The sequence below is a fragment of the Muscardinus avellanarius genome (assembly GCF_963383645.1).
Source record: "Muscardinus avellanarius genome assembly, chromosome: 10".
NCBI classification, from domain to species: Eukaryota; Metazoa; Chordata; class Mammalia; order Rodentia; family Gliridae; genus Muscardinus; species Muscardinus avellanarius.
Window position 1 is genome coordinate 54,596,723 of NC_137796.1, and position 16,028 is coordinate 54,612,750.

The 16,028-nt window shown below is 48.8% G+C and overlaps 1 protein-coding gene across 1 annotated transcript in view; it reads right to left on the reverse strand.

Annotated features, from left to right (window-relative positions):
- Nucleotides 1-756: 756 nt before the first annotated feature.
- Nucleotides 757-16,028, reverse strand: part of GRIK5 (glutamate ionotropic receptor kainate type subunit 5) — a gene marked incomplete at both ends in the record, with an annotated part of 71,834 nt that continues 56,562 nt past the window's right edge. Inside the window, 5 exons of the mRNA XM_080703090.1 lie at nt 757-1,176; nt 4,468-4,589; nt 4,682-4,810; nt 6,622-6,847; nt 7,604-7,769. Coding sequence (XP_080559216.1) covers nt 757-1,176; nt 4,468-4,589; nt 4,682-4,810; nt 6,622-6,847; nt 7,604-7,769 — 1,063 coding nt within the window. The remainder of the gene's footprint in view (nt 1,177-4,467; nt 4,590-4,681; nt 4,811-6,621; nt 6,848-7,603; nt 7,770-16,028) is intronic.

Here is a 16,028-nt window from a genome sequence, read left to right on the forward strand (position 1 = left end):
AAGGTCAGTGGAGAGGAGCCAGCTGCTGGGACCTGGGCTGACCTGCTGGCTTCCGCCAGGGCCCAGGATGGAAAGTGTGTAAGTGGCCATCCGGCCGGAGGTTCTCGGCAGACTCCCAGGGCCCAACCTCCAATGGCCTCCCACTTCCAGGAAATGAGACCCGGTTATCCCCAGCTTTGGGGTTTTGTTCTTTTTTTATTCCAACGGGGTCTGAGATGTGGCAGGGAAAGGGATGAGGGCCCAACTGACCCCTTCCCTGGGGGGGGGGGTCTCATAGAAATTCCGTGGTTTCTCCCCCAAAAAAAGAGAGAAAGAGAAGAGCGGAAGGGCGCCAGGAGACACCCATCTGTGCAGAGGCCTTCCCCACCTCCAGAAGGGTGGGGAGCATCGTCAAGTCTTGGGGCGCCTGGGCAGTCCCAGGATGGGGGGTCCTCCCCGCGGACTGTCTTCCGCCTCCGGGAATTGCCCCGGATTGTCCGGCCCCTGGAGTCCTCGGTTCCTGCGCTCCTCTCTCCCGCCTCGTGGGGGCGGAGTGCGGGCGTCCGCGGCGCCCTCTCCTGAGTCCACTGGGGGGCGCAGGCCGGCTCCGGAGCCCGGCCTGGGACTTCTCCGGAACCGAAGGCAAAATCGCAGCGTTGGGAGCGCCCAGCCCCAAGTCTTGTCCTCCTCCCGCTGCGGGAGCGGGAGCGGGAGGGGCGCGGGGCAGCCCCGTCCTCGCGGTCGGTCCGGACGCCCGCCCGCCCGGCCCGCCAGCGGTCACTCGTGCTCGGCCAGCTCGCGGGGGCCGGGCCGCGGCCGGGGCGGGCTGGTGGCCTCGGCGGGGGCGCCCAGGCCACGCGGGGGCGCGCCCGCCCCCGAGGCCCGCAGCGCCTGGATGCGCCGGCACTCCTGGCACACGCGGACGTGCGTGCAGGGCGTGGGGGCGAGGGGCCGGGGCCCGCCGGGGGGGCCCGGGTCGTCCAGGAGGCGCTGCGGGCCCCCGTGCGCGCCGCCCGCATCCCCGCCTGCGCCGGCCGAGTAGAGCTTGCCGTTGCTGAGCCGCATCTCGCGGACCGCGCGCAGCGACAGCAGGGCTCGGCTCGGGCCGCCCGGGCGCCGGCGCCGGCGGGAACGCGACGTCTTGCGGCAAGACACGGCGTGGCGCAGCTCCTGCAGCATCTCCTGGCACACCGACACCTGGGGGCGGCGTGGGGCGGTCACCGTCCCGCGCGCTCCTCGCCACCCCGCGCGGCGTAGGCGTAGGCGCCCTTCTGGCCCAGGCAGCCTCTCCCACGCCCCCACGCGTCTGCCTCCCCCTCTGCCGCCGCCTCCTCCCTCTCTTCCCTTTTCTCCTCCTCCTCCTCCTCCTCCTCCTCCTCCTCCTCCTCCTCCTCCTCCTCCTCCTCCTCACTTCCCATGGCTTTTCGTTCAGTCCTTCATCTGTGTTTTCTGTCTCTTCTCTCCACCTCTCCTCTCCTCTCTTCTTTGGGTTTGCCCCTCACCTACCCTTCGCCTGCCTCCCACCCCAGCTCTTGTGGTCCCTCCTGTCTTTTCATCTAGGGTTTCTGCCCCTTATTTGCGCACTGTTGCATGGCATATTTACTGAGTGCCTGCGATGTGCCAGGCACTGTCCTGGGCACGGCAGAGAACAAAGAGAAATTCCAGCCCTCGTGGAGGTTGCACTCAAGTGTACCAAGACAGAAAATAATATACGTTAATATATGTGGTGTGCCAGATGCTGATGAGTGCTTCAGGGAAAAGTTAGATAGGAAAGAGAGGTAGTGCGGATGAGAAGCAATGCTGAGTGTTAAGATGGTTGTAGTCGGGCGTGGTGGCACACACCTGTAACCCCAGTATTTGGGAGGCTGAGGCAGGAGAATCGTAGAGAAGCCCCGCTTCGTAGGACGTTTTGGTGTCTTCAAAATCTTTGTGGGCTGGAGGGAGACTGCCCCTCCTAGACTAGCAAGATATTAGCTAGCAAAGGGCTCAGCTACTTTTCACAGGCAAAGCAGTAACACCAAGCAACACTGAGTCTAGATCCCCGTCCACCCTTTACCTAAGGTTACACACCACCAGTGTTTACCTTAAATCACGCTATGCCAGGTGCAAGAGCCTGCAGGCAGGATTTTAAACTGTCCACGCGGTCCTGCCTGGCACTCCCACCCCGCCTCCTGCTTCTGCCTCCTGTGGCCCTGAGTGGTGTCCTGCCCCTCCTCTCAGGAAACAAAGAATCTCCTTTTAAGGCACTGGTCTCTGTGTTGTCACTTAGTCACCTCCGTAAATTAAGATCTCATGGGTACATTTGAGACAGTGGGCCATCTTGGCAGTAGGTGGACCCTCCGGCCCCTGGCAAACCTTCAGACTGCAGCAGCCCTGGCCAACACCGTGGCTAACCTCACCAGAAACCCCAGGCAGCAGGAACCTCCTGCTAAGCTCTTCCCAGTTCCTGGCCCCAGAAACTGTGCCCTGATAGAAGTTTAGTATTTTAAGTTGTTAAGGTATATGTTACGGTGGCAGTTGATAACTAATACAGAAGTCACCAGCACACAGATGGTCTTAATGGTCTTAAAAGCCATTCATGAGCCGGGAGTGGTGGCGTTCACTTGTAATCCAGTATTTGGGAGGTGGAGACAGGAGGATTACAGGTTCATGTCCAGCTTCCGCTGCTTACTGAGGTCCTTCACAACTTAGTGACATCTTGTTTAAAAAATGCAGAATAAAGAATAGGGGTGGGGGCCTGGTGTGGTGGCGCACACTTGTAAGCCCCACGTTTGGGAGGCTTAAGAGACCCCAAATAAAAATATAAATAATAGGTGTCTGGGAGTGAAGCCCAGAGGCAAAAGGGTTTCCAGGAACCCCAGTATCACCAATAAAATTTTTAAAAATTAGGGGGTGGTGAATTGGCTCGGACCACCCTCTGAATGGCATGGGGCTGTAACTATCTTCTGTATTTCTACCTTTTTAATAAACTTTAAACCTTCAAAAAAAATTAAAAATTAAAAAATTTTAAAAATTAAAAATAGGGGTAGGGGTGTAGCTCAGAGGTAGAATGACCCTAGGTTCAATCCCCAGTAACACAAAAAAGAAAGAAAGAAAAAAGAAAGAGCTGGGCATGATGGCTCATGCTTGTAATCTTAGTATTTGGGAGGCTGAGACAGGAGGATCACAAGTTCAAAGCCAGCCTTGAACATTAGTTCGAGATTAGCAAGATTCTCAGCAAATGAACCGAGACTCTGTTTAAAATTAAAAAAAAAAAAATTAAGCCGGGCATGGTGGTGTGCACCTGTAATCCCAGTACTTGGGAGGCTAAGACAGGAAGATCACAGGTTAAAGGACAGCCTCAGCAAGGAGTTGAGACTTATTAACCTAGTGAGACCCTGTTCCAAAATAAAAATTAAAAAAAATAAAATAGGGCTGGAGACTTGGAGGTAGAATGTTCCTGGGTTCAATCCCAAGTACCCCCCCACCAAAAAAATGAAAGAAAAGAAAAAAGGGGGGCTAGGATAGCTTGGAGGTAGAATGCCTCTGGTTCAATTCCCAGTACCACAGAAAATGAGCCATTCGTGGGACCTCCAAGGGAATGGAGAAGAAGAGAAGGATCAGGACCGAGCCCTGGAACTTCCCAACAAAGAGGCCAGGGAGAAAGAGGGAGCCAACAAAGGGGCATAGGAGGGAGCGGCCAGAGAGGTGAGAGGAAGCAGGGGTGAGCACAGGAGAGCTGGCGGAATGCTGCTGCCCTACGCAGAGACTGGTGTGAGACAAGGAGGTTGCAGTGATGAGTGAGGGGAGAGAAACCAGAAGGAGCAGGGAGACATGACGCTTTCAAGGCTGCTTCGGAAGGGGAGCGGTCTGGTGGTGGCTGGGAAGAGAAGGGAGGGACAAGAGAGGACTTCTCTAAGGAGAGAAGAGCAGCACATTTGTATTTTGACTGCTCGACCCAAGGCAGAAAAGACGGCTGGCCGTGCGGTGTGGGATGTGGCAGGGCGCGGGGCTGTCCTGGCACAGTGGCTGATGCTCTGGAGAGCAGAGGAAAGACCGGCTGCTGGAGGGGAGAGGAGCTGGAGGCTGGTGGTGTGGGGGAGTGAGAGCACAGACAGGTCAGAGCTGGGGGCAGTGCGGCTGGGGCGCCTGGAAGCAGGGTCCTGTGACAGTCTGAGGCTGGCTGGCACGCCTGCACTCTGTTCCTCTTATTTCTCAGTGCTTTGGCATCTCTGTGGCTCCCCGCAGCCTTCACCTGTGCCCCTCACCTGCTTCCCCTGCACCCTCTTGCTCCCTGGGCTCTCCTTTCCTGACTTGTTTCTGTCTTGGATTCTGTCCCCTCACCTGCTCTCTGGCCTCTGATGGCACCTCCTCTACCCACGGTGTTTTCTCCGCCCCCTCCTCCCCTTCTCCAGGTCCCTGCTGCCCGCCAGCACTGGCTCCTGATGCCACCATATCCATACCCTAGCCCCTGGCTCTGCACACCCTGCCCTTTACCATCCTCCTCACCTCCTCAGACTCTGCCGACCTCCGCGTGGACCAGATGAATTCCATGACCGCCACAAAGACGGCGATGATGAGGCCACAGATTAGCACAACAAAAATGCCGCCGATGTTCTCCATGCCCAAACCTGGGGGCGGGGAGAGCCACAGATGGGCCGTGTGGGCACGGGGCCGCGAGGGGGGCCTCGGGCAGGGCACACCACACGCAGGGGTGGCTGACCTTTAGCTCGATGGTCCTCCTCCTTGGGGCATCGGCCCCGCTCCCACCACTTGCGCTTCAGAATCTCCAGCCGGTTGTTCTCCTGGAGCTGCAGGATGGCCAGCGTGATCTCATCCCGGAACGGGGAGCCTGGGCCGGGTACACGGAGGACTGGTTGTCAGGCCCAGGGCCCTGCCCTCCCCAAGCCCCAGTGCTGTTCCCCTCTTCATGGGCTCCCCGGCCCCTACCCTGTGCTCGGAATCTACCCTGTGGTCTCCCCAGCATAGCAGCCAGAGAGATTAGGAGCAGTCAGTTCAGGGCGCCCTCACTGAGAGCTCTCCTGTGGCTTTCTATGGCCACTCCACCTGGCCCACAGCGCTCGCCTTAACAGGCAGCCACTTTCAAGTGGCCGGGCCCCAGACTCTGCTCCAGCCACGCTGATCTCCCGGCAGGTCCCCCCTGCCCAGAAAAGTCCCACCCTGGGACCTTTGAGCTTCCCTCATTTCTTTCAGGTCTCTGCTCACAGGCTGGCTCCTCTTCTCTGACCACTTGTTTTTATTTTATTTTTTATTTCGAAACAGAGTCTCCCTAACTTGCTGAGGGCCTTACTAAGTTGCTGAGCCTGGCCTTGAACCTGCATTAGTCCGGTCTCGGCCTCCCGGTACTGGAGTTACAGGGTTTGTGGGCTTGGCCTGCCCTTTGGGTTCCCTGCAGCCAGCTCGGGACCTGCATCCAGAGGGCACCAGACTGATCCAAGTGAAGGGCACCCATCCTGCTAGCGCTCCTCCTTGGGCCTCCCACACCCACACATCCTGGGCTACACTTGCTTCTTCACTGACTACGCCACTTCCTGAGCATCTACCACATGTCAGGAAGAAGAGATACGGCAAATGGAGCGATTGATACTCATCGGGCACCTACTGTGTGCCACACCCTGGGTTTACGGGATGTATGCAAGGCTCATGGTGGCCCAAAGAGGCAGACATTACACCTGAGGCAGGTATTTCTGAACAGACGATGCTTTTGCCTAAGATCATGCTCTGGGTCAAAGAGGAAAGTGAGATCTGAATCCAGGCTTCTCCCCCAAGGCACCAGGCTACACTGCTTCTCTGACACTGTACCAACTCTCCTGAAAAGCAACTAAAATTTGGGTAACTTTCTATGCAGTTACAGGTAACTAATGTAGGCTCCATCGCTTTTATATGATTTTTAAAGCCCAAAATGCCAAAACATGGGGCTGGGATGTAGCCCAGTGGTAAAGCGCTTGCCTTGCATGCATGAAGCCCTGAGTTCAATCTCCTAGTGACAATAAATAAATAAATAAATAAATAAATAAATAAATAAAAATAAAAAGAGAAAGAATGAAAAGAAAACCCAAATATTAAAACTTGGAGACAAATAAGCAGTGGATTTCTAGAAATGAGCCCTGGAAAAGCATGACCTGAAGAATAAATAGGCAAGTCAAGTCTCCCTGGCCAATCCTTTCATTTCTTTTCCATGTAGACATTCATCCACCCTCCCTTTCTTTCTCATCCATCCATCCATCCATCCATCCATCCATCCATCCACCCACCCACCCATTTGTTCATCCACTCATCCCACATTTTCTGAGTGCCTGCTTTGAGCCAAACTGTAGAATTGGATACAGAGAATATAAAGCAAATAAAACCAAGTCCTCTCCTCGAGGGGCCTCAGGCCAGTGGGTAGAGGCAGCAAGCCCATGGCCCACATACACTGAGTTGTACATGCAGGACCTCACTAGATTCTCCCAAAGCCCTGCCAGCCTGGAACTGGTTGCTCCTAGGCCCATTTTTGCAGATTGAGGGGAGAGAGGTTCAGGATAGTAATACCCCTGCCCAGGACTACACACAAACTCCCAGCCTGCCTTGTGGGGCCACTCACATATCTGGTTTTAGACACGAGGGTCCATGCCCTGTCTAGACTCTCTGCCACAGCCATACCCAGCGGCATGCCGATGCCGTAGCCCTTGGTGTCGAGGAGGCCCCCGATCTGGGTGAGGTTGCAGTTGAGGCGGCGGTGGTACTCGTTCATGGTGGACTCAAGCAGGAAGGCGTAGCGGGAGTTGAGGACGCGAGCGATGCCCTCTTCCGTGCTCTTGACAAACACGCTGGGCTGCTTCGACTGCATGTAGTTCCACATACGCTGGTACGTCTGGTACCGGGAATTCTGGGTAGAGGAAGTGCAAGGGGAAGACAGGTGAGGGGCTCCACCCCATTCCTTCCCAAGCCCTGTCTCTGTCCTCCAGGACATTTCCCTCAAACTGGGGAAGCAAGGAGATGAGAGGAAGACAGAAAGAGCCGAAGACAGAGGAGAGAAGCCAGACTGTCCAGGGCAAGGTCTAAGTCATCCCACACCCACTCTTCCTGGATGGCCCACCTCCTGAACCTCTCCCCACCAACCATCCAGCCAGCGGCCCATGCCCAGCTCAGCCTCTTCCAGACCACACTGGTCAGCCCCAACCTGGGCCCAGAGGGGACTTCAGCTCTCAATGGTCACCCCTTGATCCCCATGCCTATATACAGTGTCCAATGGAAGCGCCAACCTGACCTGAACCTCCTTGCCAGGCTTGTCTGTTTGCCTTTCTTTCCTTAATCCCAAATCTATAGTGACAAGCTTCTTTCACCTTGGCAGAGGCTTCCTTCCTCTCTGATGGGCCGTGTTCCCCCTGAACCTTCACTTCAAGTTCCCCCTGGCACTTATTCAACATGAGGTCCCTGTTCCATTCCATGGGTGAAAGCCCAGGTGTCAAGCCAGACAGCAGCACTCCCCATGAGAGCACAAATGTCTTTTGCTCCCTAGCCTCCTTTACTGTCACTGGCCATCAGTCCCTTGACCTAGCAGGCCCTGCCCAGCCCCACTAGGAGCTGCTGTGCACAACAGGGGTCTCAGCAAGCAAGCCTGAGTGGCTGCGGTTGGCCCTACCTGGAAGAAGGTCATGGTGGAGCCGGCGTGGATGGTGCCGTACTCGATGTTGGTCTGATCTGCCAGGTCATCAGCCGACTCCACGGGCACCTCCATGCGCTGCACGGTGAGGAAGGCGGCCAGGTTGGCCGTGTAGGAGGAGATGATGATCAAGGTGAAGGCCCACCTGAGGGGTCGGAGGGGTGAGCTACAAGTTGGAGCCTTCCCTGCCACCTTGACCTGTGACCATGGGACCCACTGCTGGTGCCACCCGCCCTGCAGTCCCCCCAATGCTAAACAGGCTGACTGCTGATTAGTGGACAGACCAGGAGTATGTCCTGGGTCTAAATACTGCTTCCAGAGACTTCCAGGTATCAGAAAGCAAGATGGGCTGCAAATACCCTCTCACCATAAACAGCTAGAAAACTGGACAGAATATAGGAAACTACGTAAAGACACAGGACAAGAAGCATCGCAGGACTGTGATCCCTTGAGAAAAGAGAAACAAAGTTAGCCTTATCATCATCCAGGCTGTCCAGTAATTTAATTTACAGGCTGCTGTACCCGCAGTGGAAACCCAAACAGTCCAGCGATCCTGTAGAGTTGCAGAGATGGAGATAGGGGTGGCTGGAATTGGGGATAAAGACTACTCGAGCGAGGGAGCTGCACGGAGAGAGGGCTCCAGAAATCAGGGTCCCCTTGAGTCTTTGGCAGGTTATCAATCTGTGAGTACATGGGGCGAAAGTCCATGAAGTCAGGTAGAAAAACTTTCAATGAGAGAACAATTCCCAGGGTTCATGCTGGGTTGGGAGTTACTGGAGCTCCATCCAGTCAGAGTAGACATCTCACTGAGTATGTGAGAGATTCGGTAGAGAACCCAAAATGTGCCATATTAGACACAGAGTTAAGTGGCCCCTAGAATAAAGGCGGCATGAGACCTTCCCTAAGAGAGCTTAAAAGCCGGGCGTGGTGGCGCACGCTTGTAATCTCAGTACTTGGGAGGCTGAGACAGGAGGATTGCACAGGTTCGAAGCCAGCCTCAGCTACTTAGTGAGACTCTGTTTCCAAACAAAATATAAAATAGGTCTGGGAGTGTAGCCCAAATATAGAAGGCCCCTGGGTTCCATCCCCAGTACCACCAAAAAAAAAAGAAAGAGAGAGAGAGAGAGCTTAAAAACAGGTCTGGAAGGATATAAATAATTCATAAGTAACTTAACTGTCTGCCAGAAAAAGTGGCCTGAGGAATAGTATCAAATGGGCCTACACTTATGATTGGAGTCCCAGAAAGAGAGGACAGAAAACAGTAACAGAAAAAAATATCTGAAGTGGGGCAAGGTGGTACATGTTTGTAATTTCAGTACTTGAGAGGCTGAGACAGGAGGATCCCAAGTTCACTGCAGATTCAAGGCCAGTGTACAGTCATTTAGTGAGACCCTGCTTCAAAATTTAAAAAAAGGCCTAGGATGTAGCTCAGAGGTAGAATGCCCCTGGGTTCAATCTCTAGTACTAAAATACTACTAGTACTACTGCTGCTGCTGCTGCTGCTACTACTACTACTAAAAACAATAGTGATAAAATAAATTAGATTTAAAAAAAAAAGACTGGGGGGTCTAACTCAAAGATACAATGCCCCTGGGTTTAATCTCTAGAACCACAGGAAAGAAAGAAAGAAAGAAAGAAAGAAAGAAAGAAAGAAAGAAAGAAAGAAAGAAAGATAGATTTGAAGAAGTAAGGGCTGAAATTCTTTCAAAAAAACTATAATCTTGCAGAACCAAGTTCAATAAACCTCAAGTAGTATAAGCACATGTATATACAAACACTAAGGCACATCATAATTAATTGTTGAAGACCAGCAATAAAGAGAAAAGCTTCAAAGCTGCTAGAAATGGGGGTGGGGACACATTACACACAGAGAAACAAAGATAATGATAGCAGACTTCTTGTCAGGGAGTATTCAAGCCAAACAATGCAACAGCAGCTCAAATAAAAATCAAGTGTCAATCCAGAATTCCATAGCCAGCAAAAACATCTTCCAAAGAAGACACATGAAAACATTTTATACAGACAAAAGCTGGGAGGATGAATTGCAAAAAGACCTGCACTTGTAGAAATGTGAAAAAAAAGTTCAAAGAAAAAAACAACACTAGATGTGAACGCAGATGCACAGGACGGAATAAAGAACACTGAAAATGGCAGATATGTGGGTAAATATAAAAGACAAATCGTCCACATTTAAATTTTCATTTTCCCTTTCTCCTCCCTCCCTTCCTCTCTTCCTTTCTTTTTTTCGGCAGAGATGAAACCCAAGATCTTCCACATGTTAGGAAATGTGTAGCTACCCCCCAGCCCTAAAAATAAAAATAAAAATAAAAATAAAATTTATACTGGGAATTGAAACTAGGGGCATTCTACCTCCAAATTACACCTTTATCTCTATTTATTTATTTATTTATTTAATTTTATTTTTTGGTACTGGGGCATTTTACCTCTGAGCTATACCCCTAGCCATTTTTATTTATTTTTAGAGTCTTACCTTCAATTTTCCTGACTTAGCCTGCTAGACATGTGCCACCATGTCCTACTCCTAAAACTTTTTTTTTTTAAATTACTATTTTAAATAGGCAGTAATCCCAGTACTTGAGAGGCTGAGGCAGGAGGATTGCAGGTTGACAACCTAGTGAGCCCTATTTCAAAATTAAAGTAAAATAGGGCTGGAGGTAGCTTGGAGGTAGAATGCCCCTGGGTTTAACCCCTCCATACTAAAAAGTAAAAATAAGTAAATAAATAAATAAAAACATACACAACAGACACCCGATGTAGTATGGGGGCCATAAGATCTATGCAGAAGTAACATAAATGACAAAGACCAACAGATAGAAGGGTAAGGGTAAGATAAATGTATATTGCTGTAAGGGTCTCATGAGAAATAGTATAATGTCACTCGCAAGTATCTGTAGTAAGTTAAAGATGTATACTGTAAACCTTGAGCTATCATTAAGAAAAATAAAACAAAGAAGTATATTAAGTTAACAAGTCCATTGTAGAGAATCGTCCTCCCCCTCCCCCGGGTCTGAGGATGGAACCCAGGGGCATTCGGCCAACGAGCTACATTCCCTGCCCTATTTTTTTATTCTTTATTTTGAAACAGGGTCTCACTAAGTTGCAAAGGGCCTCATTAAGTAGCTGAGGCTGTCTGCAAACTGCGATCCTTCTGTCTCAGCCTCCCAAATGCTGGGATTACAAGCGTGCACCATCACTCCTGGCTAAAGAGAATCTTGAAAAACTCCGTAAAAGCAAAACAGGGCAGAAAGAGGGGAAAGGGAACAAAAAGCTGATGGGACACACAGCAAGCTGGCAGGATTGGTGTGTGTGTGTGTGTGTGTGTGTGAGAGAGAGAGAGAGAGAGAGAGAGAGAGAGAGAGAGAGAGAGAGTAAGAGAGGGGGGGGACTGTGTGACCCAGGGGCACTCTACCACTGAGCTATACCCTCAGCCCTTCATTTATTTATTTATTTATTTATTTATTTATTTATTTATTTATTTATTTATTTTGGTGGTACTGGGGTTCCTGGAAACTCTTCTACCTTCGGGCTACACTCTCAGACCTAATTTTATACTTTTTTTTTTTTTTTTTGGAAACAGGGTCTCTTAAGCCAGCGCGGCTGGCTTCGAATCTGTGTGAGCCTCCTGTCTCCGCCTCCCAATTGCAGGGATTACAAGCGTGCGCCACCATGCCCAGCAAGCCCTTCTTATTTTTTATTTTGAGAGGAGTCCCCCTTAGTATCCCAGGCTGGCCTATAACTTCTCAATCTTCCTGTCTATCTCCCATGCAGCTGGAATTACAGGCATGGGCCACCACGCCCAGATAACTGGCAGATTTAAATCCAAACATCCAGCTGGGCGTGGTGGCGCACGCTTGTAATCCCAGCATTCGGGAGGCGGAGACAGGAGGATCGCAGTTGGCGGACAGCCTCAGCTACTAAGTGAGGCTCTCTGCAACTCAGTGAGACCTGGTTTCAAAATAAAGAATAAAAAAAATGGGGCAGAAGTTGTAGCTCGGAGGTCGAATGCCCCTGGGTTCTATCCCCAGACCTGCAAAAAAATAAATATAAATAAATAAATAAATAAATCCAACCATGCCAATAAGTACATTAAAGGTAAATGGTTGCTGAGCGTGGGGTACATACATGTAATCTCAGTACTTGGGAGACTGAGATGGGAGGACCTCACATGTGAGGCCAATGTGCAGTAACTTAGAATGACCCTGTTTCAAAGTAAAAAAATAAATAAAAATTTTAAAAAAGGCTGGGAGTGTAGCTTGGGGGTAGATCACTCCTGGGTTCAAGTTCCAGTAACACACACACACACACACACACACACACACACACACACTCTCACACGTACGTGGTCTACACCAGCAGTTGGCAAACTACTGTACACATGTCAAACACAGCCCACTGCCTGTTTTTGTACAGCCTACAAGTTAACTGTAATTTTCACATTTTTTAATAGTTAAGAAAAAATATTCATGATACTGACATATAAAATTCAGATTTCAATGTCAATATCTATAAAGTTTTATTAGAACACATTCATACTCACTCACTTATGAATTATCCATAATTGCTTTCATGTGTCAATAGCAAAATTGAGTACTTACAACAAAGAACATGACTGGTAAAGTAAAAAAAAAAATTGCCATATGGAGCAATACAGAAAAAGATCGTCAATTCTGGCTCCATGGCCTAAACCCTAGGAATCTACGAGTTCTGCATTTGCAGATTCAACCAACCAGAAATTGAAAATATGTGAGAAATACTGCATTTGTACTGAATATATACAAATATTTTTTCTTGTCATTAGTCCCTACAGAATACTTTGCAGTGTAACAATTTTGGGTGGGGGCACTGGGATTAAACCCAGGGACATTCTACCTCCCAGCTATACTCCCAGCCTGATTTTATTATTTGGAAACAAGGTCTCACTATGTTGCTGAGGCTGGCTTTGAACCTTCAATCCTCCTATTTCAGTCTCCCAAGTACCAAAATTATAAGCATGCGTCACCACGCCTGGCTGTATAACAATTACTTACATAACATTTCCACTGTATCAGGTATTATGTGAAATATAGAATAATAGAGGATGTATGCAGATTATATGCAAATACTATATCATTTTATATAGTAAACCTGAGCATCATGAGTTTTTGCTATTTGTGGGGAGTCCTGAAACTACTATCCCACAGACACTAAAGGACAACCTTATGTGTTGTTTATAAGAAACCCACCTATGATTCCAGGGACCTAAGAGGCTCAAGCGGGATGGTTACAAGTTCGAGGCCAGTCTGGGCAACTTAGCAAGACCCTGTCTCTAAATAAAAAATAAAAATGAAAAGGGCTGGGGGTGTTAGCTCAATGGTATAGCACCTGGGTCAGTCTCTAATACTGAGAAAGAAGAAAGAAAGAAAGAAAGAAAGAAAGAAAGAAAGAAAGAAAGAAAGAAAGAAGGAAGAAAGGAAGGAAGGAAGGAAAGGGAGGGAGGGAGAGAAGAGAAAGACTTTAAATATAATGATACAGGTATAGCATTTCCACCATATTAGGTATTATATGTAATGTAGAATAAAAGAATGGGGAGCTGAATGTGGTGGCACATACCTGTAATCCCAGTACTTAGGAGACAGAGACAGGAAAGTCACAGGTTTGTGGCCTCCCTCAGCAACTTAGCAAGATTCTTGGCAACCTAGCAAGACCCTTTTTAAAAACAAAAAAATAAGCCAGGTGTAGTGGTGCTTGTAATCCCAGCATTTGGGAGGCTGAGACAGGAGGATCGCGATTCGTGGAGAGCCTCAGCTCTTAGGCCCTTTGCAACTCGGTGAGACCCTGTTTCAAAATAAAGAATAAAAAATAGGGCTAGGGGTGTAGCTCAGAGGTAGAATGCCCCTGGGTTCCATCCCCAGTACTACAAAACATAAAAATAAAAAGGGCTTGGAGTACAGCTTGAAACACATGAAAACCTCTTTGTTCTATTGGCCATATAAGTTGCTATATTCTTTTTTTTTTTTTTTTTTTGCGGTACTAGGGATGGAATTCAGAGGCATTCTATCTCCGAGCTATACCTCCAGCTGTATTTTTTAACTTTATCCTTTTATTTTGCCGTACTATGGATAGAACCCAGGGGCATTCTACCTCCGAGCTACACCCTCAGCCCTATTTTTTATTCTTTGTTTTGAAATAGGGTCTCACTGAGTTGCAAAGGGCCTCACTAAGTAGCTGAGGCTGTCTGTGAACCGCAATCCTCCAGTCTTAGCCTCCCAAATGCTGGGATTACAAGCGTGAGCCACCATGCCCGGCTTTTATTCTTTATTTTGAAAAAGGGTCTCACTAAGTTGCAGATGGCCTCACTAAGTAGCTAAGGCTGGCCATGAACCCGCGATTCTCCTGTCTCAACCTCCCAAGTACTGGGATTATAAGCATGTGCCACCACACCCGGCTAGTTGCTATAATGTGTGTGTGTGTGTGTGTGTGTGTGTGTGTGTGTGTGTGTGTGTGTTACTGGGGATCGAACCCAGGGGTATTCTACTTCTACCTCTGAGCTATAACCTCAACCTCATTTTTTATTCTTTATTTTGAAATAGCATCTAACTAAGTTGTGGAGGGCCTAACTTAGTAACTGAGGCTGACTGTGAACCTATGATCTTCCTGTCTCAGCCTCCAAGTACTGGGATTACAGACGTGCACTACCACACTCAGCTTGCTATATTCTTAATAAAGACATAGTGGCCATAAAAAAAAAAAAGATATTCCATTACAAACACTAAGCATCAGAAGACTGGCATGTTCATATTAACCATGAAATAAACTTAACTTTTTTTTTTTTTTTTTGGTGGTACTGTGGGTGGAACCCAGAGACTTTCTACCTCCAGGCTACACTCCCAGACCTATTTTCTATTTTATTTGGAAACAGGGTCTCACTAAGTTGCTGACAGCCTCACTAAGTAGCTGAGGCTGGCTTCGAACCTGTGCGATCCTCCTGTCTCAGCCTCCCAAGCACGGGGATTACAAGAGTGTGCCACCATGCCCAACACTTAAATTTTTTTTTTTTTTTTTTGTGGTGGTGGTACTGGGGTTCCTGGAAACCCTTCTACCTCCGGGCTATACTCCCAGACCTATTTTTATATTTTTATTTGGAAATAGGGTCTCTTAAGCCAGCATGGCTGGCTTCAAACCTGCACGATCCTCCTGTCTCCGCCTCCCAAGCCCAGGGATTACAAGCGTGCACCATCATGCCTGGCATAACTTCCTTTTCTTTAATGTGGTACTGAGGATGGAATTCAGGGGCTTTCTACCTCCTCTGGGCTATACTACCAGACCTATTTTATATTTTATTTGGAAACAGGATCTCACTAAGTTGCTCAAGAGTCTCACTAAGTATCTGAGGCTGGCTTTGAACCTCCGTGATCCTCCTGTCTCAGCCTCCTAAATACTGGGATTACAAAGATGTGCCACCACACCTGGCTGAAATAAACTTAACTTTTAAATAAGCAATGTTACCAAGTATAAGGAGATACACTTCTAATGACAAAGAGACCAATGCATTAAGAGGACATGACAATTTTAAACATTTTGGCACCTAATTACAGTGCTTCAAATTAGTGAAGCAAAAACTAATGGAACTAAAAAGAATGAACACAATTTCTCCATGATTATAGGTAGAGACTCCCAATACTTCTCTTTGTTAGAAAATCATTGAGGATACATGAGTCTTGAATAATACCAACAATCCATCTGCCCTCATTAACTTTTTTTTTTTTTTTTTAGTACCGGTGATTGACCCCTGGGCAGTCTACCTCCAAGCTATTCCTCCAGACGTTTTTTTTTTTGTGTGTGTGTGGGGGGGGGGGTTTAGGGATGGAGATCAGGGGCATCTGACCTCTAAGCTATACCCCCAACCCTATTTTTTATTCTTTTGTTTTGAAACAGGGTCTCACTAAGTTGCAGAGGGCCTCACCAAATAGCTGAGGCTGTCCGCGAACAGCGATCCTCCGGTCTCAGCCTCCCGAATGCTGGGATTACAAGTGTGTGCCACCATGCCCGGCTCAGACTTTTTTATTTCTTATTTGGAAACAGGGTCTTCGTAAATTGAGGGTGGCCTCTGGCCTCAAACTTGTAATCCTCCTGTCTCAGATTCCCAAGTACTGAGATTACAGGGGTGCACCACCATACCTGGCCCTCATCCATCAATAGCCGAATGCACACACCCAATGCAAATACACATAGACCTCTTACCAAGAGAAACCATATGCTGAACCATAAAACAAGTAAAATAAATAAACGTAAAAGGGAGAATGTTCTTGGACCACAATAGAACTAAACTAGAAATTAGTAATAGAAAGGTTGCTGGAAACCACAGATGAACAAATAAGGAGGCCTAGCTGGGGGTGATGGGGGG